The sequence below is a fragment of the Diadema setosum genome, chromosome 1 (assembly GCF_964275005.1).
Source record: "Diadema setosum chromosome 1, eeDiaSeto1, whole genome shotgun sequence".
In the NCBI taxonomy this organism is placed as follows: domain Eukaryota; kingdom Metazoa; phylum Echinodermata; class Echinoidea; order Diadematoida; family Diadematidae; genus Diadema; species Diadema setosum.
Genome location: NC_092685.1, coordinates 8,150,926 through 8,177,284, shown reverse-complemented (window position 1 = coordinate 8,177,284; position 26,359 = coordinate 8,150,926). Strand labels below are relative to the sequence as shown.

General features: G+C 38.0%; 1 protein-coding gene across 1 annotated transcript in view; it reads right to left on the bottom strand.

The window, feature by feature from the left end:
* LOC140235181 (uncharacterized) overlaps positions 1–26,359 on the bottom strand; it is a 104,060-nt gene that overhangs the window by 57,057 nt on the left and 20,644 nt on the right. Inside the window, exons 4-9 of the mRNA XM_072315220.1 lie at positions 20,234–20,350; positions 16,051–16,142; positions 15,594–15,703; positions 12,177–12,319; positions 9,026–9,093; positions 8,167–8,264 (exon numbers count right to left, since the gene is read on the bottom strand). Of these exons, the coding sequence (XP_072171321.1) occupies positions 8,167–8,264; positions 9,026–9,093; positions 12,177–12,319; positions 15,594–15,703; positions 16,051–16,142; positions 20,234–20,350 (628 nt within the window). The remainder of the gene's footprint in view (positions 1–8,166; positions 8,265–9,025; positions 9,094–12,176; positions 12,320–15,593; positions 15,704–16,050; positions 16,143–20,233; positions 20,351–26,359) is intronic.

Here is a 26,359-nt window from a genome sequence, read left to right as displayed (position 1 = left end):
ATTGATCATTATTGTACTGATGTGAAAACCGATTACGAGTCTGTACCCACAATATCACTGTTAATAAACCGCCTGAACATTAGTTGATTGTTTCTTTTGTGCGATCATTCTCAGAGTGATTTTGGTCGTAACAAAATTGGGGGCTTGTGTCCGAGAAGTGAATTTAAAGCCAAAACTTAGAATTTGGAACGTTCCGGAATCTAGAGTATTAGTACAGACAAAATACCAGTGAGTTGATTGTTCAATTGTACATTGTGTGTAATACATGTGACAATGTCAATCAGTACAATGGATGTTCAGGCATTTGTTCAGAGGACAGATTTGTCCCTCAAAGATTTGCAAAGGTTACGCAAATGCGATTTGACTGCTATTGCACAGCATTTGAATGTTGATGTTCCACAAGGTGTAAGAAAGGCAGAAATTCTTGACTTGGTAGCTGGTCACATGGAGCTCAAAGAAGAAATTGACACTCCAGATCAAGCTCAAATTTCGGATTAAACACGGCTTGAGCTTGCTAAATTGCAAATGAAGGAGAGAGAAATGGAAATGGAGAAAGAGAAGATGAGATTAGAAATTGAAAGAGAAATTGAAATGAAGAAACTTGAGGTGGAGCAACAACTGAAATTACGTGAGATGGAATTGACTCATGCACAGACTGTTGGAAATCGTGAAAGGGCTCCCTCTGAATTTGATTTGGCTAAGAACATTCGATTGGTGCCAAAGTTTGAAGAAAACAGAGTTGATGCATATTTTGTGTCATTTGAGAAGGTGGCTAACAGTTTGAACTGGCCACAGGAATTTTGGCCCTTGCTCCTTCAAAGTGTGTTTGTCGGCAAAGCAGCCGATGTGTACTCATCTCTCTCTGAAGAGCAATCACGTGACTATGCTACAGTCAAGAAGGCAGTGTTGAATGCTTATGAGTTGGTGCCAGAGGCATACAGACATAAGTTCAGAAATTCGTACCGCAAACCAGGCCAGACACATGTTGAGTTTGCTCGTGAAAAGGAAATGATGTTTGATAGGTGGTACAGGTCCCTGAAAGTGGATCAGGATTTTGATAACCTACGTGAGGTTGTTCTCTTGGAAGAATTCAAAAAGAGTGTTGCTTTCAGTGTGCGGTCACATTTGGATGATCACAAAGTGACAAGTTTGCATAAAGCAGCCTTGATGGCTGATGAGTATGAGCTGACCCACAGAAATGACAACAGACCACCTTTCAGGAATTTCTCTGGAAATAAGAGAGACAAAAATCAGTCGAGCAATCCAAAGAATGCTGGTATTGAAAAAGGCACGAGTTCTGAAACTTCATCGGCACCAAAGCCTCAATCTGACAAAGGGTCCAGTACAAGTGCAAATGTCATCAAATGTTTTCACTGTAACAAGACAGGGCATGTAAAGTCACAATGTTGGAAGTTGCAAAACAAAACAAAGAAGGACATGGGATTTGTCATGTCAAAAAGTGTCCTACCCGAAAATAGTGTCCCTTTCAGTGAAACACAGGCCATTGAAAGTCGATCTCCCAAATTCAAAGATAGAACTAAGCAGGTGGATGAGAGCTATCGTAGCTTTTTGTTTGATGGTGAGGTGACCCCATGTACTTCTGGTGAGGCAGGTAAACCAGTAGTCATCCTGCGGGATACGGGGGCCTCTCAGTCGTTGATGGTGGATGGTGGTATGACTTTTCCACCAGATAGTGCAGTGAATGCAAAAGTCTTGATTCAGACTGTTGATGGCAGTTATATGTCAGTACCACTGTATAGAGTGGATTTGAAGTGTGACCTAGTTTCTGGTCCTGTCACTGTTGGAGTTGTTCCTGAGTTGCCCATGGTAGGCATTGACTTCCTGTTGGGGAATGACTTGGCTGGGGACAAGGTGGTTGCGTCTCCAGTTGTTTCGGATAAACCAGTGGTGGTTGCTGAAACTGAGCAGTTGCAGGAGGAGTTTCCTGGGATTTTCCCAGATTGTGTTGTGACTAGGTCTCAGGCTCGTAGAGCTGTTCAAGATGATGCGGATTCTGTTGATGTGGAGGAGAATTCCGGTGTTTGGTTGGCAGAAACCTTTTTCAAGGATTTGAATGATGGGGTTGCTGTATTAGGCTCCGAGGCTAACAGTGATGGGCTGTTTAGCAAGTCTTCCTTGGTTGAAACGGCGTGTTCTGAGGCTGAGGCTGAAAAGGTCCCTGAGTGCTATTATGTCAAAGATGGCATTTTGATGAGGAAGTGGAGACCTCCCCATAGGCCAGCTGATGAGGATTGGACGGTGGTCCATCAAGTTGTTGTCCCTCCCAGTTACCGCGGTGAGATCTTGAGGATTGCTCACGAGTTACCAGTTGGCGGCCATTTAGGCGTCAGAAAGACAAAGGACCGGATCATGAGGCATTTCTATTGGCCAGGGTTGAATGTGGATGTGGCTGAGTTTTGCAAGACTTGTCACACATGTCAGGTGGCTGGTAAGCCACAGCATTCAGTGAAGCCGGCGCCATTGATTCCGATACCTGCGTTTGAAGAACCATTCAGTCGGGTTCTAGTTGATTGTGTTGGACCTTTGCCTAGGACTAGGTCGGGTCATAAGTACCTCTTGACAATCATGGATATGTCTACACGGTTTCCAGAGGCTATCCCATTGAGAAATATCACTGCCAAGACTGTGGTAGATGCTCTAGTGCAGTTTTTCACTAGGTATGGGTTGCCCAAGGAAGTGCAGTCTGACCAAGGGTCAAATTTCATGTCAGGCATATTTCAAGAGGTGATGTATCGTTTGGGTGTGAAGCAGCTGAAGTCGTCAGCTTATCATCCCCAATCCCAAGGTGCGTTGGAGCGCTACCACCAGACCCTAAAGACAATGATTAGGGCATTTTGTGAGGAGTATCCCGAGGATTGGGATAAGGGCATCCCTTTCCTGCTGTTTGCAACGAGGGACTCCCCAAATGAGTCGACGGGTTTCAGCCCATTTGAGTTGGTGTACGGTCATGAAGTTAGGGGCCCACTGAAGCTCATCAAAGAGAAATTCATGACTGAGGATGATGAGGTCCACCTACTTGACTATGTGTCAAAGTTTCGTGAAAGGCTTTCAAAGGCTTGTGAGGTAGCTAGGGAACACTTGAAAGTGTCACAAGACTCAATGAAGAGAAAGGCAGACAAAAATGCCAAAGCTCGAACCTTCAAACCAGGTGACAAAGTTCTTGTACTGCTGCCCATACAAGGTGAACCACTGAAAGCCAAGTTCAGTGGCCCATACTGTGTCAAAAAGAAACTCAGTGATGTGAACTATGTGATCAGTACGCCAGACAGACGCAAAAATCAGAGGATGTGTCATGTCAACATGTTGAAAGAGTGCTATGACAGAAAGTCAGTTGGTGTGACATAGGTAGTGGATAGCACAGTAGAAGTTAAGGGTGAAAGGTTTTCACCTCACATTACACATACAGTGTTTAGCTTATCCATTACTGAGGTACCGGTATGCAATTTGAGTTTGACATGATTGTATAAGCTCCGAGAATCCAAGCAATATCATTGTAACTGGTATCCATGAAAAGAGAACATGGAATTAATGCAGCTATTCAAAAGACATGTGATAGTATGTGATTATTGTTGCTTGACTTGGATTTTACCTCACAGTCATTATAAATGATGATGAGAAATTGTGAAGGTAAAAGAAACCCTTGCTACAGCAAGGCTTTCTTTTTCCCATGGGGGATGGTGTCACAAATGTACACACAAGTAGTTATGTACATGTATCAAGGCTGTATGCATGGTTGTTTAATGTGTATGTACACAGGGTGACCAGATTAATGGAGAACATTCTATATGATATAGATATAGTACATACAGGCTGACCAGATCAGTGGAGAATTTTCTACATGGTATACAATGTAGCTACAGTACATGTATGCATGTGACAGGAAATACATTATAGCTCACTCAATCTAGAATGATTTAACCCATTCCAGAAAATTCTAGGAAGTGCTGGCTGAGTGAGGCACTGCCCTTGTAACCCAATGTGATTGGTAGTTAATTTTGGCAATGATGTTATGCACATATTAGGCAGTGAGTCATCCAGGATTCCTGGAATTTGGACTTGCTAGTATGTTCAGGTATGTGGCCCCAGGTTGGAGAAAATTACAGAATGTACTAGAAAGGGGTGAATGGATTATAAAAGCAGGAGAAATTCTGAGGTAGGCAGAGTACCCAACACCTCTGCTCTGAGAGTTACGTCACTTTTGGCTCTGAAGCGACTTGTTATAGTCAGTCCTGTGTTACCTGCTGACCTGCTATACAAACTGTGTTTGTGGAGATAAGGCCTGGGAGACATTTTGCCTGCAGAGAATTAACTTGCCTACGTTGGAGATAGACTCCGTATTTTAGTGTCAACGGACATTATTACGGCAAAGCTGTTGACGGGCTGGTTTCTTTGCTGGACATTATAAAGTGAATCATCATTCAACGCATCAACTGGACGTGGTCGTCATAACGTTTGGATTTTGCATGTTTCGCCGTGGACATACACCTTGTTTATCGTGGACTTTACCCTGGATTTATAAAGTGGATTATTGCAACCAGTGCCTTTGGAGTTACGTCGGAGGAACCATTCATCGGTGCGTCAAGGATCATTCATCGGTGCATCGAACATCGTATCTGGACACTGTCAAAGGATTACTTGCTTTCAAATTTGGCTGTAAGTGATTTCACTACCGATTTATAATTGTTTTATTGATCATTATTGTACTGATGTGAAAACCGATTACGAGTCTGTACCCACAATATCACTGTTAATAAACCGCCTGAACATTAGTTGATTGTTTCTTTTGTGCGATCATTCTCAGAGTGATTTTGGTCGTAACATTATACAACTTGAAAAAAAAAGTTAAATTCACTGAGCACAACAACAGTCATATAGCTTGTCACAATTTCATTAATACACTTCTTTTTGCTATCTCAAAATCAAACATGTCAATATAATGATTCCAGCCACCAAGCGTGTAGTAATGTATAAACTAATGTTGAAGATACTATGACATGGCTGACTGATTTCTATCCATTTCTTAAAAAAAAAAAAAAAAAACACACACACACAGTGTGTCATCATCTTTAGAATTGTTGCATATCTTTTCCTGTTACTTTACCAGTTTATGCATACAGTATTAATATGGATATTTTTGGGACAATTCCGTAAAGATTTTGCTTTTGGAAAATACCATGAAATTAAGCCAGCTTGTGCTTTGAAGAGAAATTTATTTTTCATTCATCTCATCTCATTCAGCTTAACAATTAAACTTATAATTTTATTTATGATAGGAAGAGAAGTTGCTCATTTTAATGTGAGTCATACTTTTATGACAAGTTTGAATATTGAAAGAATATATCAATATGATACATTTCATTTTGTGAGATTTCACTGAGGTGATTTTTGATGCACCTTAACAATTCAAAGCAAAATGGGGATCATAACAATAAATAAATGTCAAATTTCAAGCTTAACTGTTCAAAGTGTGCTTTAACTCCAACATTCAAAACAAACTAATTGGTTCAAAAAATGCAGACTGATTACAATGAATTGCAATTTAAACTGGCCCTATCATTGCTGTGCGTCATGAGATAACAATCTTCTTTGACTACCAATGGTAACTGGTATAATTCAATTTATAAAATGCAACTTAGCAGGATAAGACCAATATTTCAAGCTTGACACCATAGTTCTTTTGACAAAATACATCAAATTCAAGTAAAACTTGCAATGACTTAAAAATGCAATGCAATCAATACTGCTTCTCAAAAGTGATCACACAGATTACAGTATTTGTTTTTCTGCATCATAAAAATGACCAATGATGATTGCCTTCAGATATTAAGACGAGATAGAGGCCCCAGACCTAATCTGTGAACAATTTTTGTATGAACCTGAGAATATAACTGAATAAGACACTGATGCAAAATAAGATTTTTGATTAATCAGAAGTTTCATGGATATCATAAGGTAGTGGATAAGAATGCAGAGCTGATAACAGAGGTTTCAGTTAATGTTTCACAGAAGATGAATAAATATAAGCCATGCTGGCTACAAAGACTAAAATTGCTCACAGAAGTCAAGGAAGTGAGAATGAGTTACAGTAAAATGAGTTGATATCAGATCTGAAAGAAAGACATAGCAGGAAGAAGTCCTGATGGATGTGTCACTTGAGGGAATGGCTTAGGCTTCATAAGCTACATGACACTCGAAACAAAGGTAGATACAACATTAGCTTTACCATTTTTTGCAAGTGTCTTAAGAAGAAGTATCTTTCAGTGTAACATGTTCAGTAAGTCACCATGCTCCAAGATGTTTTCCCCTTTTCTGTTTTTCACATCTTTATCAATTTGATTCCTCTATTTTTTCATTTTTTTTAAAAGCACATCTGATCATGAAGTTTTGGCATAGCCCCATCCACATATACATTTTCTCTTTCCAAACACTAGGATAATTATGTAGTGATAAATACACACCGCAAGGACCACATCCAGCAGTCTGAACATATCATTAGCATAAAAATCTTGAACTAGAACTGAAAATTATTAGTTAGCCATGTCCTTTCAGACAGAACAATCAGAAAAAGAAAAATCGCTGTTAAGCAAACAAGGAATGTTTGAGATGGTGATTCATGAGGGGAGAAAATGATGCGTAAAGCTTTGAAACACACTGAAACTCATCTTACCACATTCAAGGGATTCTTCACCTGTTTTATTTGAACATAAAGAGAACACACAATGATGTGCACACCACGTGGATGTTGACTGATGCACGCTACATAAATAGCTCTCGGCAATTTGATCCAGAGAGTAGGGACAGATGGCTGACATGGCTAATGACTTATGTTTGAAAAACCAGGCATGCTTATTTGAGCATATGCTTTGAACCAGATTGAACATCTTAATTCAATATGGTAGGCATTGGACACAGATCAAGACTGTGATAACAAGTTATAATGTTGTCTTGCACAAATATAGAAACTTTTTTTTTTCAATATTCATCTTAAAAAACCCAAACAAAAACAAACAAACAACTAACACTTTTCATTATGCCAATATGTTAGATATTTCATGATGCAAATGCAAGAATACCTGATGGTACATGCCATTTTCTCAATCAAGACAGTCATTTTATAAAAAGAAAGGGTAGGAAAGTTTTGTCTTTAGTGCTGAGACAGATATTTTGATGAGCATGCCTGGTTGATGAGATTATAGCAGGTGGTAATTTGTGGCTAGATTCTCAATACACCATGATAAGATTCTGAACATACAATGGAATGAAAGAGAATGGAATGCATCTCTTCTATGTTGCAACAATCTTTAATAGAGTGATATGTGATCCACTACTCTATTATGCAGGCTGTAAAAGATCACCAGAGCTAACAGAACACTAGGAAATGAGCTCTTCACACTGAAAGTTATACCTTTCCTGTAGCGTGGGGATACGTATGTCTCGGGGACATATAACGATTTATCCACTGAGGGACCTGCATGGAAATTTGTTATCACAAATATCATTTTTGTTTACAGTAACACAAATGAGTCTCTCTTTCACCAGCCTTTCAAGAGTGGACAAGCAAAGTAGTACATCCATGTTTAAACATATATCACACAGAAAAAGAGAGAAAGTAGCACATACATTGTCTTGACTGAAATATATGTTTGTATTGGAACTAATGTAACAATTCACAGTTTCAAAGGTCTTGATTGCAAATAAATTCACACCAGTAAATATCTTTCATATAAAGCACTACTAATTAAATGCCAACTAGGAATATCTGATGACAATGAAATTAGCACACATCTTCTGTAACTTTATTTTGCACTCTGATGTAAGTCCATGAACAGTAAATCTGTCTTCCTCTTAAGTGGAGAACGCATTTTTGTCAATTTGTCACAGGTGATTCCTAGCACTGTTCAAATGTTAGCCCCTCTATTGTGTTATCACAAACTCCCCATATATGAAAAGGTGATTTATAAAAACATATCACTCTACTCATTGGTGTAAACACAAACACACACACACTGCAAACACTGTGAAGCCTCCAACTACTCAATCAATAAAATTGATGACAAACATATTTTTGAATCCTATCACTCTCAACAATATTCCAATACCTCAATCTCAACAGAATAATGGAATATAGTTTTCCCATTCTCTTACCAAGAGCTTGAATGCAGTTGCCCAGGGTGACAAGAGACTTGTTGATGTTGGCGCCTTCTTGCAGTCGATCTTTGCTGGTGTTGATGGATGCTCTCTCACTGCGAGTGGGGAGATAAAAACACAGAACACATGATATCATATAATCAGCAATGCTTACAGATGTCAACAGATTAAAAATCACTGTCTTTATTATTCATATTTCTTCACTATAATGATGCCAAATGTTCTCAATTTTTGTTGTGAAGCATAAGTTTCATCCATCTGATTTCATTCTTCTTCTTTTTTTTTTTTCACAGCAAGTCTCACACAACACTGAAGTTATATGGCGCCCTCAGGTGGCAATATCATTATAATCCAGAGTACACTGCCCCCCTGAAGAAAGATGCAGTGTAACAATTATTGCCACACTGTTCATAGTCTCATGTCTCATAGTCTCATTATTTCTTCTGACCAAAAATCAATTTCGGACTTACAAGTTTTGCACTTGTCTAAACTAACCCTGCAAAAAATGTCATGTTATGCTCATTTAGATGTATTTAGGAAGATATAATTCTATGACCAAAACATGGCAGTAGTTTTAACCCGTTGATGGATCAATTTTGCTGCAACATGCATTTTCCATAGACACCTGCCATAGTATACTCGGGACTTAATGGGTTAAGAGATTACTTTTTAAGATGCACAAACTCTGAAAATGAGCCATGGAGCAGGAAGCCCTCATCTACAGTCTTTGACTTACAAGATGCCTCTGATCAAATTGATTATCTGATAAGAGCTATGATCCACATGTAAATTTGGGTAGAGACAAAAATTATACACATATTTAATTGTTACTGGTTGTTTGAAACATAGGTCTTACCTTCCAGCCAGGTCAACCAGGTTAATCTTGCTAACAATCTCACTGGGCATTCCATGGGCCATTTTTGCCTGGATGAAAGAAATGAAACAAAATGAAATTCTTAATTTGTGAAGATAGTTTAGAACAGTTTCTTTAGTGTAGCTCAAGGGTACAAAACATGTCCATTATTAAACTTATACCACCCAAAGTCTATAACAACCTCATTCTATTTTATAAGTCTATTGCAGAATCTTGAAAAGAATAGGTTACAAGCACTTTATACTTTATATCGACATTGTGCTTCATCAAAGGAAAGGACATACCATGCATCATCTTTCACAAAATATGCGACAGAATGTCAAACAAATGTAATTTCTAATGAGTGCTCTTGTGGCTTGAAATTACACCTCAAGTCCTTTCCTCCAATCTTTCTTATACTGACATAATTTCTATTACCATGTGGAACTATTTTGCATCCATTAATGTACAATCAAACAATAAATTAGTATTTCATGTCTGTAGAAGATCTTTAGGTCCTCAATCTCCATAAATCTGTTTGCATTGCAAACACAGGTTATATCATCCGTGACGACTCCCTATCCTAGAGGCATGCAAATACAGTGAGGTGTGGTATTTCTGCAAATACACATAAGTGGGATAATGCATATACATATGCTGGAAAGACATGTTCGGTGAGTTTATTGCTGTGGTCAATATCAAATGCAGTGGCATGTTGCAGAAGTGAAGAAACATTTTGTCACGGGATTAGAAATTGATTGAGTGATTTGAGGCAGTTGTTGATCGAAATTACATGAGAAAAGCAAGTATTCATTGAATTTTCCTCAAATTATATTATGAAAACTGTGTTGTGGCATTAGGGTGGTGAATTGTGGTATTAAGGTGCATAATCATGCTCACACAGAGCAATGGAAATACAGTCACATACACACAAGCTCTGACACTACTTCATGGTGAGGTCCAAGACTCACTATGGAAAAAATACACACACACACACATAAAAATAAAACAAATTTCAAAGCTCTGTACTTTATGTGTGTGTGTTTACACTTTGTGTCAGAAGATATTATGAAATGTATATTCCTGCATTCCAAAACCTTTTGAACAGCCTGATTAGAACAATTTCCTCTGATCTAAAGAAAATCAATCTTCAATCACTTGTGTAATTGCTTTAGTCTCTGGGTCTCAGATTATTGACACTGATCAGTATCATACTGAGAACTTAATTGTCTTTCCAACGCATTTCAGCCTGACAGTAATTTGCATGATGACCAGTTTCATCATATTTTACCAAGACATGTTTTAGTCATCTGCATGGATGCATTATGATGATCCCAAACTTCTGTTTTTGTTTTTGTTTTGTTTTGTTTTTAAAAACAAGATAGCTATTAATCAGAATAATTTTTTTTTTCAATACACATTGTATATAGTAGTTGTTTATAACTGTTTCACAAAATATATGTCTCTATGTGGTAGAAGTGGTGGTGGTTGGGAAGAGGGGGGGGGGGGGGTTCAAAGAGGTTCGGTCCAGCAGCCCTAGCTAAGAAGGTGACTTCATCTCCTTTAATGGAACAGCACACGACACCATCTTGTGGTGTAATCAAATTGGTCATATTGAATTTCCCTTTCGTTGGCCTCATTGGGCACGTATGATAATGACCCCAGAATCAAGCAGCCCTACCCCCCTCTGTGCCTGCCAAGCAGTTTGATGTCTCTCTCTGGAAAGGTGGACAGGGACTCATCACAGGTTTGGGATGCACATTTCGCTAATTAGGAGTTTAATTCTGATGCCATTACTTCAGGTACATGTACCTTACTCCCTGTGAGGTATATCTGAGTCACTATATTACAGTCATTGATAACAGGCAAACCAAAAATGTGTTTCATACTTTCCATTTTTTTTTTTTAAGTTAGATTCATCACGCCAACTTAATTTGCATCAGACCTGTATATAGAATACCGCTTTAGATATTACATCTCTGCCCTACCTCAGGTCAACAAATTGACAGCATGATATATGAGATGTACGCTGTACACCAAAATTAATCAAAAAGGTATTTGCATCTATTTCTAATTTTACTGACACCTTACACATTTCAAAATGGATGGGACACAAAAGTTTGAATATTGCATACTGTGCAATCAATCCACCATTGCTAGCAGTACCTCCTTGATTATCTTCTGTGCAGCATGTCATTATCGTATACCACGGCGACAAATGGAATCTGTACTTATGTAGGTACAATGATTGGTACAGCAGTAAGCTTTCTAGCCAGCTTAACTCTGACTGATGACTGTGTAATAAACTATGTTAGTGGTATCCTAATGTGGATGTACTGAAGGGGTTATAAAGAGGGATGTACAGAAGTGTTAGTGCTCTAAAATCATCCTCAAAATGTTTGGTAATGATTCATGTTTTTAAATTTACTGTCAACCAGTCATGCCATCAACATCATTGTACTATGAACTATTTTTAGATTCAGCATAAGTACACCACGGTAGACTTCTAATGACCAGATGATTGATTGCACGTGTAATTAGGTCAGTTGGGGGCTGAAGATCAATTGTAATTAGATGAAATTAGACTGCTGGTCAAATCTCATTTCAAATGATATTTCTCATTTTAGACGTTTCTCCACAAATCCTGCCCAAACAAACTTCACATTTACTTGAAGATGACCACAGTTGCCTACAGCTTTATTTTACATCAACCTCTAAAATGCCTTATTTTTAAAGCTTTAGCTGTGTCATAACTGGTTCTTCCCTTTAACTGAAAGTATGCTAGCTCTTTCCTTGATATGTACACTTTGTAGGCCCTACACTCTGTACTGAACTAAATCCCATTTCATTTTCTAGCAAGCCTAACCTTCAGTGACAATTGCATTACAGAATGTCCACTAATGGTCAGCTTACATAATGAATATGCATGAGTACTGCAGTACGTTGGGTTACGTGAATTTATTACTCCGAGGAAATTGGATGAAATGGGGTAAGAGGATCATTTCAATTCCCGCTGGCAGAGAAGTCCATATATCATGGCAAGTGATGTCATGGGCTATATATAGACATTACCATGCGATCACAAAGAAGAAAGCATACTGTATCTCCCCCTGCCCTTGTTACTTTACATTTTCAATTTTTCTTCAGTGCATACCTGAATGAAAGTGATGGTGAAGATGGCGTGGGATCGACTGCTCAGCTCGTGCATGTGGGTAGCGGCCGTGGTGCGCTGGAGGTTCCCAGCATTCATCAGTGAGAGGACCTGTTCATAATCTGACACCAGGTGGTGTGACAGATCTGTTGAAATGGTGAAAAAACAAAATCACAAATTATTGCGAATATACTCCCTTCATTCATACTCCAGACATTATATAGCAATTAACGGTGCAATTTTACAGTGTTTTATCGCTTAATCTCATGGTACACTTCTCATCAACCTGTGAGTTGCCAAGTTCTTACAACAGATTTGCTTCTCTCTCTCTCTCTTTTCAAACAACTGAAATCTCCTTGCATTAGTAGCACCATCACACATAGATAAATAATGCATATCAGGATGCATGCTGTTACCAGAATTCCCACTTTCAGGATCATTGTTTGAATTGAAATGGAAGGAGTTTTGTGTCTTTCAACTTTCATGGGTCCATCACAACTACGCAACACTCTATACATGAGATATATATCTTCTAGAAAATGAAAATTAATTTCCTTTCTAAAAGAATTCTATGAAAAGATGAATCCAAGATATCCTTTTTTTCTGAATAGTAATTCTTATGGCCCTTAAGCTTAATAAGAAGTAGAAGTATCTTTAAAAGTACACATGTACACTTGTTCATCATCACTACTGTCATCATAAATCAAATCTTTGCCAGGCAAATAATGTCAACATACATGTAGTTCATTGTGAATATTCAGTTGCATCTAAGAGACAAAGATGGAGACAAGCTGAGCAAGTATCAGCATGCTACAACATGCTCACAAAAAAAAAAAAAAAAAAAAATGATTTCCCATAAATCCTAAATCATTTGAAAATAAATGTGGCAATGTGGCACACATCCAACGAAAAAAGGACAAAAACTGTCAAGCTTTTATTATCGTCTATTGTAAAGACAAACAGAAACTGTTTGTGAAATTGATAACCTTTGCCAATTTATGATATCTCTAAAATACACATGTAACAAATGTCACAATAGAAAAGACAAATTACGTACATTCAGCCGTGCACCATTAAAGTGCAAAGGCAAACAGATTGGCATGACTTTCATCATACTTGGACATTGAATGCAAAGATTCTGGATTTCAAACATTTCATCATGTTTTGGTTGCAACCACATAATGCAGACTAGATGAGGTGTTGTCATCGCCTCACAAGCTCCCCATCGGATTGCATAAAAGAACAAAAATATCTATAATTGATGTTATTGCTCTGTAATGTAAAACCCACAAACCCGTAAAAGGCCATTTTTTTTCAATGTCATCGTGGCACATTTATTACCATACATGAATGATTCGATTAAGTATAAGTCTTTCTTTAAAGGCCCGGTCACACAGCCGAAAAGTCGCGTAAACGCATGAATCACACAAGAAATTCGAGCCTTATGCGATACATGCGCGATTTGCGCATTTCATGAGTTTGTCTGACGTGGAACCTTCGTAGTTGTCCGCCGATGTGTGCCGGATCGGCGCTTTACGCAATTCCAGGTTTTGAGCAGCTCAAAACTCGGCTTCGCGTAAGAGTTTATGCAGTATTGCGCTGTTTTACATAATTTTTGCGTAGTTTGAGTAGTTCTTACACGGACAATGCACGAAATATGCGTGGAATATCAGTGATCGTTTGCGAAATTGTTGCCGCTACTGCGTTCATGCGCGAATCATGCGCGATTCATACGCAGTTCACTAGTGATAATGCGCAGATTACACATGGTTTTCCATGGACCTCAGTCGTTGCTCACAACCACGTATTCGCCCTATTTGGGACCTTTGCGTGCTTATGCACTGAAAGTGCGTGGTTTGTTGGTGATTTTTGAGTGATCTTTCCGTAGTTCTTGCACAATTCATAGCTGATTTTCATCGCGTAAATCAGCAAAAATTCTCGATGGACAAGCACGCACAACCAAATTTCATGCGTGATTCATGCATCTACGTGACTTTTGGGCTGTGTGACCGAGCCCTAAGATGTGATTTTAAAAAGCTAAAGGTAGTGAAAATTTCCATACAGGGCCATATGGGAGACATATGAGGGAATGAAATCATCGTCGTGTGTGACTTTTTCCTTTATTTCATTTCTTGTAGATCACTCTTTGGGCACACATAAATTGAATTATGATAAGTATGAAAGCTTCAAATCAAATTGAATGCAGAGGCTATTTCTCGCATCCTTTTATGAATATAACATATTGCATGAAATATACTACAACAAAATACACCTACTGATTATCAGCCCCTCAAGTAATCTGCATATATGTGGTACTCTGTTTGGTGCTATCATGTGTAACTATAGGATTCCATAACTTTCTTTACCATAATTGACTTTTATTACACTCTTACCATTCTGCTTGGTTGATTTTGCATGATTTCATACAGTCAGCTTGAACATGAAGTAGCATTACTACGTAAAATCTCTCTTGAATGTTGTTAGGTTTAGTTTGATGTAAGGATTAGGATTAGGGTTAGGGTTACGTTCGTGGGCAGAATTTTATGTTTGGCTTAGCGTGCAGATATTTCATGGGAGCAATTGTCACAGGAGCAATTGTCATGGAACCCTCTACTACAGGTTCTTTGTGCAGGGTAACAAAAAAAAAAAAATCTGCTACTGTTATGCTAGTGGACTGTCACATGATTCTCAAGGGCAAGTCACACCTTTCCACTCAGTGCTCTCTTTCAGCCCTCATTCCTCTCGAGGCACATACCATATTTATCTTCACAATAAACATTTGCATGGTAACTGGGCAGGGTAACTGAAGACTTCTAGCGCTAGAAGAAACTGGAGTACAACCTTTTTACGCTCCTCCTGGCTTGGAATGTCTTTCTGAAGGATATTCCCCTCTAGAAACTGACTAAATTTCCTTACTATTCATCTAAGCAGCCACACTGATTGTGAAGTCTCTTTAGCATCAACCTGATGTTTTCACATTCCCCGTAACCACATCAGCTTCTTTTGCAAGGTTCATACATTTTAGACTAAATTATATAAAACATATCTGAAAAGTACTATGGTACAATGAATATGACTCCCCATTTCTCTAGCGCAGAGTAGTATTACAGAACAAAATCTTGCGAATGTACACTAAGTGAATACTTTTCTCACATGAAATGCCATACTCAAAGATTCCTCTCATTTTTCAGTCATGTACAATGCCCAGAGAAGTCTGAGAATGAAAAAACCTTCAACCAATTGCAAAGATCCTCACAAAAGCTGTACGCCTTGCCACTTGCACTGCCCTACACATGGCTGCATTTGCTCAGTTCTGCTTCACAGCACAGTGGTGAGGAACACACCACCCAGTGAAGGGCTGTGAGATTGGCAGCCATCTGCCAAAAAACCCTCTGCCTCTAAATATAGCTTGATAGTTACCTTGAACATAGGGCCCATCCTTTGGATGCTCCCGCACCCGCAGCGTGTACTTGGCCCGGCTGGGAGGGGCCAGCAAATCCCGTACCCTCTCATTGTAGATCTCAAGGAAACTATGCACGGGAAAATGAAGAAAATAAAAAAACAAAACATATAAAGTAATATAATGTATATATAGCTTTCATTCATTACAGGGTGCTTACAATACAGTCCGCTAAGCAGCAAAATTGTTGTAATCTTATACCAGTACAGCTTACATGTGTAATTTTAGAAAACGTATTCATCACTGATCATTTGTTGAATTCTACACATCATTGTTATCATTATGTCTAGTGAGATATGCATTAGCTACATGTATATGAATTTGGCCTTGGCATAAGCCTGTGTCGATGAAAGAGAGAGAAACTGGGAACAGACCACCCAAAGGCTTGAATGAGAGCACAAAATGGAGGTATCATACCTGACTTCCACCTTAAAGGTGACATCCTCCTCGTAGCTGCTGATGCGGTCCAGCAGGTTCTCACAGATGCGTGGTATCAGTCCCTTCTCCGTCTGTAGATTGCACGCCATATAAGAGGGGAGCATGAAAAATGAAATGCCAAAGAGAGCAGAACCTATTTAAACATCATGCTCTGTGCCTCTACTTAAGGCTTAAAATATATAGAATGACAATTTCAACAGCTATACCTCTGCATGTCACTACAATGTGTTGTCATATTTCATTTTCTCAAACAATGATATTCAAATATAAGTTTGTTATGTCATGTCCTTTAAACTACTGACCCTGACCTCTGAGGAAGTAACATCAAAATCTTTTACAAGATGTTATTTTACACTATTCTTGCAAACTGATTGAAATCAAAAGAAAAGGGTTTTTGCTGTTCTTGTCAGTATTCCTCTTGATCTTGATCCCTATGGGCCTTCAAAAGGCACATTGTGTTATTCTTGTCAGCATGTTGACATTAATACCAGGAGTTGTTTCACTCTGATTGAAATTCATTATATTGGAATGTTATCAATCCCACAATTAGGCAAAAAAAAAAAATTGTTGCATTGGCGTAACCCGCCCGACCCTAAAAATTCCGCCGACCCCATGTTTTTTTTTTTTTTTGCTATCGATATCAAATATCTTGTTGATCGCGATCGCGATCGCACAAACCCGGAAGTGGAAACGGCTCTGGGGATATCGGATGTATGAGGGAGAGATCTAGCGCCTCGCATAAGCCTTCCTTGATCAGTACGTCATCTGTTTCCAACACGGACACGTACTCTAACAAGATTTATTCAGTGTATACGTAGCATACAGACTGCGATGTATTGTGCCCAGTTTTGCCATAGGTTTCTTGTGTGGAGAACTTACACGAATCTGTATATGTGGGACTGTAATAGAGATCGCCGTGTGCGATGAAAAGATCGTACATATGGGTCAATTTGCATCTATCTTATCTAAGTCAAAATAGTAAAATATGAAGTGAAAACATTCAGGATAGGGATTTCAACATCTTTAAATTCTGTGAAGGGGTATAATTCCAGTAATATCGGCCTCATAAATGATTTGTAGAATAGATGAACACGGCACATTCGGTGCAGCAGTTGTAACTGTTTACTGAGCTGAGCGCGAGTTTTACACGTAAAATGCAGGTAGCAAAAAAAAAAAAAAAAAAAAAAAAATCCGCCCGACCGACCCTATTTGAAAATCTCATGTTACGCCAATGCAACCATTTTTTTTTTTTTTGGCCTTATATGAAACATCCATGATTGCCAGAAGGGAAATGAGGGAGCAAATCATAAACAACCTTTATCTCATTAGACAAAAAAGTGAGTGGAAATGACTCATTCTCAGTTTGCCAGCAGATGCTTTCAGCATATCTATTTAAAAAAAAATGCAAATAATAGCATGAGATTACATAAATTACTTTTTCTTCAAGAAATGTGGGAAAACTGTGAAATAATATCACAAAATCAAAATGAATTTATACAAAGTCATTCTTTGTTCTTTGACATTTCCTTGAAGTTGGATTCGACCATATCGTTCAGACGAACTGTTCACTGCATCAATACCGCTAATCAAATTAGGGACAAATTGGGATGGAAAATCAATCGCTCATGTATGAGTTTGGACCTGAACATCTCATCTCAATTACTGAGCATACATCGCTGCCTCTACCACAATTCAAAGGAAGGTGTAGTGGTAGCTGTTTTTGTGGCTTCATTTTTTTCCCTGAGCAAATGCAGAGAAGAAAGCTGCTACCAAAAATAATTGTAAATGCAAAGAGACACAGTGGGACAGATGCTGTTTCTCATGGGAGTTTACTTTTTCTCATGTGTTGGGTAAGGTTTGAGGGGTTTCAGACTGAAAAAAGATCTTGTTTATAAATATGTTTAAAAAACTCATCTGATGATCATAAGATATATATATCTTTTTTTAATCTGAAAGCAAACTTGACTGACATACCTCCTAAACATTTTATTTGAATATGTGTGGTAAAAATGTGGTCAGTAGGTTTTTTTTTTTTTGAATAAAATATGGTATGTTTAGCTCAATTTATGTTCTTGTTTGTAGTCTGGAAAAGTTTGGGTAAAATATGACTGAGGCAGTTGAACATAGCTTGACCATGTATTCACTTCCACCATGGTGTATATTTTTAACGGCCCATATTAAAGTAAATCTTCTTGGCTGTTTGTTTGATAGACCATGGTGCTTCTGGGAGAAATTTACTGTGATATAGAATGCTTTTTGCACATCATTCTTATCTAAAAAGGTGCAAATCGGATAAAAATTATATAAAAGCTATTATAATTATCTAAACAATACTTTGCAGTTAGTGATGGCATAGCGAAATGGTTCACACATTCCACAACTCTGAATTCCATTGGAAATATGTTTCAAAAATGCAATAAAAAACAAATTCATCTGTAAGGCTGAAACCCTCTTTGCTCTTGAAGCCATTTTCTTTTCTTTTTTTTTTTTCTTTTTTTTTTTTTGGGGGGGGGATATGTAAAGCAGACCCCTCCCATCAAGATGCATCTAATTGTCATCAGGGTGTTATTTGCAGCTTCAGCAGCTACTCATTGGTCTTGGTGCAGATTGATAAGGTTATTCTGAGATATGTGTGTCTACATGTTTGTGTGTGCGTGTGTGTGTGTGTGTGTGTGAGTGTGTTTGCGTGTTGTGCATTTGCATACATGTGCATATGTGTGTAAGTGCGTTTTCTTCTGCATAGCGTCATAAGCCTAGTAACTGTTGATAATGTGAAAATTAAGGCTTGTTTCTCACCAACTATCTTAAATTCTGCATACTCAATATTCTACACACCTCGTGATGTGTCACTGCCTTATGTCATGCACTAATAATAGATGCTATGAGAGCATAATTATGGCTGTTTTTCTCATTACACTGGTGGAATAAAGGCAAATTTGTCTTGAAATTTAAGGGGAAAAGCAGCAATAACCCCACGGGGTGAGATGTGAAAGTGATCAGGAGATCTGCCATCCATGGAGGAGGAGGAGGAGGACACGTCATGTTGCCTGGTAACGAAGAGTCTCAGCCCATTTTCCACAGATGTGGTGGTAATTGGGGACAGTAATGAGTAATCCTACTCTAATTAGTTGGAAAGTTGTAAAGATGGCTACCATCGGGATTGTTGATCAATCCCTGGTGTATTGACCTTTCTACAGTGCTAGGTTTGACCTTCTGTGCATTTGTAAGACCAGCATGCTCAGAAATGTTTAATGAAGTACATACAAGCTGTGACCCACAATATCCAAGGAATCACTTACAAATGACCAATTCGATTGATTATACTGTATTTAGCTGCATGAAAATCCATGCTGAGTGTCTAATAAAACAAACTGGTCATGAACGTTTTCTAAAAATAGGTACCAGCAGAGACCAATGAGTTTATAGTGACTTTATCATCAAAAATAATGTCTGCAAATATTTAACTCTACATTTATGGAGTGGATGCAATGACAATTGTATAATACCTTATAGTATACTCAAATTTAATTTAGAATTCAAGAAGGTATTCAAATTTTAATATGCTACAGAGCTACAGATAGCTACAATCAATGTATGATCTCCAGATGTTTGAAAAAGATCAATAATTTAGTTGGGATTCATGAATTATCCCATACATGCTTAAACATTCCAAATTGGGGCCACCAGAGATAGATGTAGGGCTACTACTTATTAAGAAACGATATCTTCTAGTGGCTTGATCAGGTCAGCAAAAAAGAAAAAAAAAGTGCATATATTGATTTTATCTGTTTTTCTCATCCATGAGAGGGGGAATAGCTTGCATTTCAGGTAGATGCCGCAACCAGGGTTGCCAGATCACTGCTAGTCTTCATGGCCAAACACAGACTATTTTACAGCCAAATTTGGCAAAACTATTTCTTCTCACAGTCAAATTCCACCCTTTCAGCTTTCAAGCATGCCTTGTGGAAAGCTGAACAGTTCATCTGTTGCTTACGTCATGATCCATGCATGCATGATTATTTTAACTTTTTTGTTCTTTTCATTATTGGTGCTTCATCTGAGTTTGGGTCCTATCCTTGTACCAAAAGTACAAGAACAGCGTTCATGGCGATTCCCAAACTTTGAGAGACCACATGATATCCACGCAAGTTGACTTTCTCACCTCATCTCCCATCATTGTGTAGGTCTTCCCTGAGCCCGTCTGCCCGTAGGCAAAGAGGCATGCATTGTAGCCATCGAAACTGGCATCCAACAGCTGCCTCCCCAGGTCTCCAAAAATCTGTGGGGTGAGGAAAGAGAGAAGGCTTAGAAATAAAAGAAATCTTTTTTTTTTTTTCTTTAAGAATAGAGAATCAGGTACGTAAATCACACTTTCAGAACACAAGTAATGATAGTTATCACATTCCTCACATTCGTATGCACTCTCAACTTACAAGTGACATATTGATATCATACTTAGTTTAGATTTCAGAAGTGATAATTAGTACATGTGTACCCAAATTCCTCTCTCTGCAGTTTTTCAGAGGAAAATGAAACTGTAAGCATAAAATACTATTCAGTTTTCCTGAACCTGTGTCACAATGACTCTTTATTTAAAATGCTTTGAGTGTGAACACTCACTGTAGTAAAGCACACATACATACATACACACACACACTGGACTTAGGAAAAGGAAATTGTGCACAAAATTGACACAGAGTCCTTTAAAACATCTTTCCTTTTGAGGCTATTTGTGGCTCATATACTGATGCATCTATTGAGGTCTGACAAGCATGTCCTTCTGGACACATTGAATAGCTTCACAGAGAAGAGAACAAAGAGAGAGAGATAGCATCTTGAAAGGATGGAGTGTTTGCAGAATTTCTGAAGTGAAATTATGTTCAACTTTTCTGTCAATCCGCACTTGATCCTGACCATGAAACCAGCTCCTTACTTACTGACAAGAAATGACAGTTAGGAGTCAATTCAATGAAAAACAAACATCACTTGTTCAGTCCTTACTACAGTGTTTGTATTCGCCCATTTGTCTTGCATAAAGCACACCTCTGCCCCTATAGACTGGGCTTGTTTCGCGGGCCTTCGGTAAACATAAAAGCTCCTGTTTGTCCACTTGGGAGAACATTCTCTGTGCAAGGGAAACCCTTTTGTATCCCGAGCGATGCAACGACAAATCGGATTGTAGGGTTGCTGTGGCAAGGAGATGGGTGCTACCCAGGAGAATCAGACCATGAGAATACAGACAACACCAACCAACACCTCAGCTTTTCAATGAACAATTCTTACAAAAACATAGATTTGTCTCAACTTTAAAGGGTATAGTGTCTTCCTCTTCCACTTTTTTACTCATTCTTTTTTCCAAACAGAAGAACTAGACTTTCCAGGTGAAATTATATTTCCAAGTAAATGACTCCCAATGCTTATAACAAGATTTTTAGGAAAATGATGCTTGAATACCTAATAGTTTAAAGTGTAGGTATCAAATACGTGGAATATATTTTATTTTTCTTTGAAAATGCAAAATCTCATTCAACCTACAATGTATGCGCAATCAATATGTACTTGTGTTGACGCTTCAAGAGAGCATTTGCTGTCCACAATATCGTTTTATGATTAAATTTTCCATATCACATTCTCAGCCCAATCCTATATGACCAATTGCAGATTCACATATTGGGGGTATAGTGTACATAGTGTAATCAGTCTTGAATACAGAACAACCTTGGAAGGTTTGTATGTGAACAAACTGTTCAGTATCAAATGTGTATTTGGACATGGCAGGAATGCATCAATATGCATTAATCATCACTTTTAGCATGAGTGTCTGCTGTTGACTTTATATAGGACTTGAACATCAATCGTATACAACCCTACAACTTGTATGTGCGGCTAAAATGTTACATTTTACTCATGCATGTCTAAAATGCCACTTGAACACCCAACATTCATTGTGTACTCTTGGCCTGTTAGTTAAGGGTAAGACGAAAATCAAACACACAGAACAAAGCAACCAGGGGGCATGATTGAATCTTGAATGATAGTTATGTCAACCTTGCCACCTTCAAATAGTTGACTGGAATAAGATAAACTTTTTTTTTTCTGCTTTGACTCACCGACTTCTACTAGGAGAAACATTAACGAGTTGTGCAAACTTCTGATTCTGATATTTGGCATGGTGATGATGGTAGTGAAGGGTGTGGGCGTGTAACTGAAAGAATGACAAATTTTCTGCCTGATTGATCACAGGAACAGTAACTCAACAGAGCATGGAGAAAATGGAAAAATATTCCCAGCACGTAAGAAATGTATGGTTATTGTGGAGAAGAGATGTTCCATTCTAACTGCAAAGGGATGAAAATTAAGATTTTTTTTTTCTTCTGAAAACAGAGGGAGACATGTGTGGAATATATATGAGACTGTAGAAGCCAATGAAGGCTATAATGTGCAAAAATATTCTTGCTTGCAGCATTTAGATCTCACTAATATTACAAAAACATGCTATTTGGAAGATACACATCTCTATACTCTTGACCAAATCTACTGAGTATAAAAAATAAAGAAATACGAAGGTGCACCATTCTGTCCTAAAACCTGCAATCCACTGACATGCCAACATTTCCCTTATAATCTTTACAAATTATGACAAAAAATACCTTCACTAAATAAAAAATAAAAGATAAATGCTTAAAGAATTTTACATGCAGCCTGTCGTTTCAAAGCAAAGTGATCACTGGACCTTTATGCCCAGTGGAATGCAGACGCATGGGGTAAAAACGTAATTGTATTTGGGCAAGATATGATCCGGTCCAACGGTTAGCTTTATGGCAGTTTCTATCTTCAACAAAAGCACACACTACCAACACCATGTGCCAATAAGGATAGTGCGTGGATTATTGTGTACCTTCGTCATGGCAACGACCCCAGCTCTAAAGGGTACAAACATCTCTCTCCTTGTTATGCAGGACCTCCTCAGCTTTGACCCCATGTGACCCATATCCTCATAGTCTACAAAAAAGACTTTTCACAGAAAAGGTTGAATCATTGGAAGGGGCAGTACAAAAAAAATCATAAGTTTTCCAACACGTCTAATAGGGCATGCGGATGTATAATTGCAGTCCACAGGCAGTTCTGTTTTTGCAAGATGTTAAAAGAAAGCATAGACATATGCTTGCATACAATTATGCATTACATCTTGCACTCATGCTTGACATTGTAAGTTATTGTGTTTTTGCTTCATCTCTACATGGGCAATACAGAGATTCTGTTATTTTCTTACAGCAAGCAAAAGTGTGACACTCTGACTGGATGTCTATTGGCAAAGTATTCTTCTATTTCAGTTGCCCATGGCACGCTGCCCGGCCATACTGTATGTGGATTTGCAGCAGCATTTTCTAGGGACTGTTTCAGGCATGCAGTACATTTGTACCTGGGTCTGCCTTGACACATCACATACTTTGGCTCCATGTTCATCCCTTGTCATGTGATTTGTTTTGATCACGTACTGCCTTTGGTGACCTAACCCGAGAAGTGCCTACTGGGATGAATTCTCACATGACACGTAATTCCCCAATGTTGTCAAATGGCGCCTAAATTGTAACCGTTTGTCGAAAGCAACACCGATATGATTGATGAACAAATTGAATTGTTATTCTGTTGGATTTGGTACAGGTACGCTGACACTTGCCCCTCACAGCTGCCCGGATTTCATTTCAGCACTGTACATGTACAACAGCCAGTGCATGACGAGTGCACATTTCATTTTGAGTCTCTCTCATTTGATCCTAAATGGGGTGTAAAATGTGCTTTATTCTCCGGTCTTGTTGACATCAGTTTCCAAACAATCTCTCTGGCAACAAATATGTTTTGTTTTCATTAGGATGTGAGAGCCATTCAAATAAATAACAATTCTATAAATTGCTGAGCCATCCAAGCCTCAGAGAATAATATGTGGAAGAATTATTGTTAAATGATCCAGATTCATATCAGTACATGTATCTCATTATTTCATTTAGCCTCTGAATGCTATATCTACAAATCCAAAATTACAGTCATTAATCAGAATACCCACATCCATCTGATTATCACAGTGTTCTGGTTTGACTATTAAAGAAACCTACAGTGTGCATTGTGTAGGCCTACTGAGCCAGTTTCTTACGTTTAATTTTATTACAAAATTGTTGCAATGTAGTACAAGACATATTCATCAACTGTACTTACTACATGCCAAAATCATTTCAATAAAATGTGCAACTATATGATACTTTGACAAACATTTCTATGGCATGTCACTGCCTGGATATGACCACTTAATGACTTACAGTTGTAGGAAGTGAGGGCCTTTGTAGCCTAATAAATACCAAATTAGAATATATTTGTAATAGTAATACAGCAATATATCCCACAATTGCAAATTGCAGCTTATACTTTGTACAATATATCATATAAACATTCCTGAGCAAACAGAAGATATTTACATAAAAGATGAAACCATAATTTGAAAAGACACTCAGCTGATTTCCAAGGTTATAGAAGTTCTTTTTTTTTTATAGTGACGTCTCATCTAAAACCACACTACAATGTAAATGTTTGAATGGGGCAGCTTTGACAATACAGAGAGCTCCAAACAGAGTTCTGTGACACAAGCTAACAGTAAATCATAAATAATCTCCTCTTTCACTGTCACACAGCAGCTTTAGTAAACAAGGGGAGGGAGAAGAACTATGTATATATGTACGTAACAAACTGCACGTATTTCACAACATCAGGAACTGAAGTATTGAACTTGGTCTCTCTAAAAAGAAGCCTTCTCACTCATAATGCCCTTTCCCTTTAATTTTTATTTCTTGTCAAACAAACATTATGTGCTTTATGGTCTTAAAGGAAATTGAATTAAGACCAAATTTTTCTTTTCACACCATTGGTACATTTTTCTCTCTCTCTCTCCAACTGAAGTGTGCTCATACTAACTGTGGTTTTATATAACCCATTTTTATATCTGATGCACTCTGGTTTCTTGTTTATGTGAGTGTAAGCTTGTTTTTGATAATGCATGTATTAATGCCCATATGTATGCATTATACTATACATGCAAATAACGGTACAAATGAGACTTCATTTTTATCAAACACTGAGAATTACGCTGTTAAGGGCACAAAAATGAATCTATCAAAACCACTCAGGTTTCAGTTAGAAATCAGGTTATCTAGCAACAAGGATCATTCATTCATATTTGAAATTGACTCCATCAAGCCATACACTGTAAACAGGCCCCTGCCAACATTTCTCATTTACATGCATTTCATATGCATATGATCCATAAATATAGTACTGGTTTCTGCAGCACAAAAAAATGTTTCCAGCAGAAGTACCGGTATTAAAAAAAAAAAAAAAAATATTCCAGAAAGATGTACATTAACTCTTCAATTCAGAGAGAGTAGAAATCTGACAATCATCAGGGGTCTGTTTCATATAATCAGTCTTCTGAGAGACTTTTCGGTCATTAAACACATTTATGAGAGACTTCATGATATGAAATGGTTTTACTTTTATAGTACATGGCTACATATGAGCAACTTTGGCCATTCTGAGATTCATTACACGATGACTTCACGAAATGGACCCCTGGTAGCTGCAGAAATGACCTTCATTTGCAAGCATGCATAAATCATATTTCTCATCTTGGGTTATTTGCATTACTGTAGGTTACTGGTCAACACAACTAACACCCTTCTGTGTATAGTGTAATGAGCCTCTTGGGGTTCTGTTGCCTACATTTGGGACAAAGGTAGGCCTAGACTGATGAGAGGAAATAGAGAATGCTTATTTAGATTACAGAAGTGTCAGAGACTCCATTACTAGGACAACTTAGAATTACTGGATGAGTGCTTCTAGATCAAACTGATGAAGTGCAATGACACATCTATACAGTAAAATGAGGGAGTGGGGTTGTTGTACTATATCAGCCTTGTGAGGTGACGACATTATTGCATCTTCTGATAGAATGTATAGGCCTACTGTAAGACCAGCAATGTTAGCAGCATGAAATTTTTGCAAATTAGAGCTGACAGCACTTTTGAAGGCATGAAATCTTCACGAATTATCACTGGCATTCAGCACGTCATATAGAGCAGATGAGAGCTTTAACATACATTTTAATTTCGCAAATCTTGGCTCCTTGCAAAATTTGCAAAAAAAAAAATTCATGCATGAAAACATTCCTGCTTTTACGATAGGTGAATTAAAAATAGCTGATATTTTCTTACTACATAAATTTTTACTTTTCATGACCTTT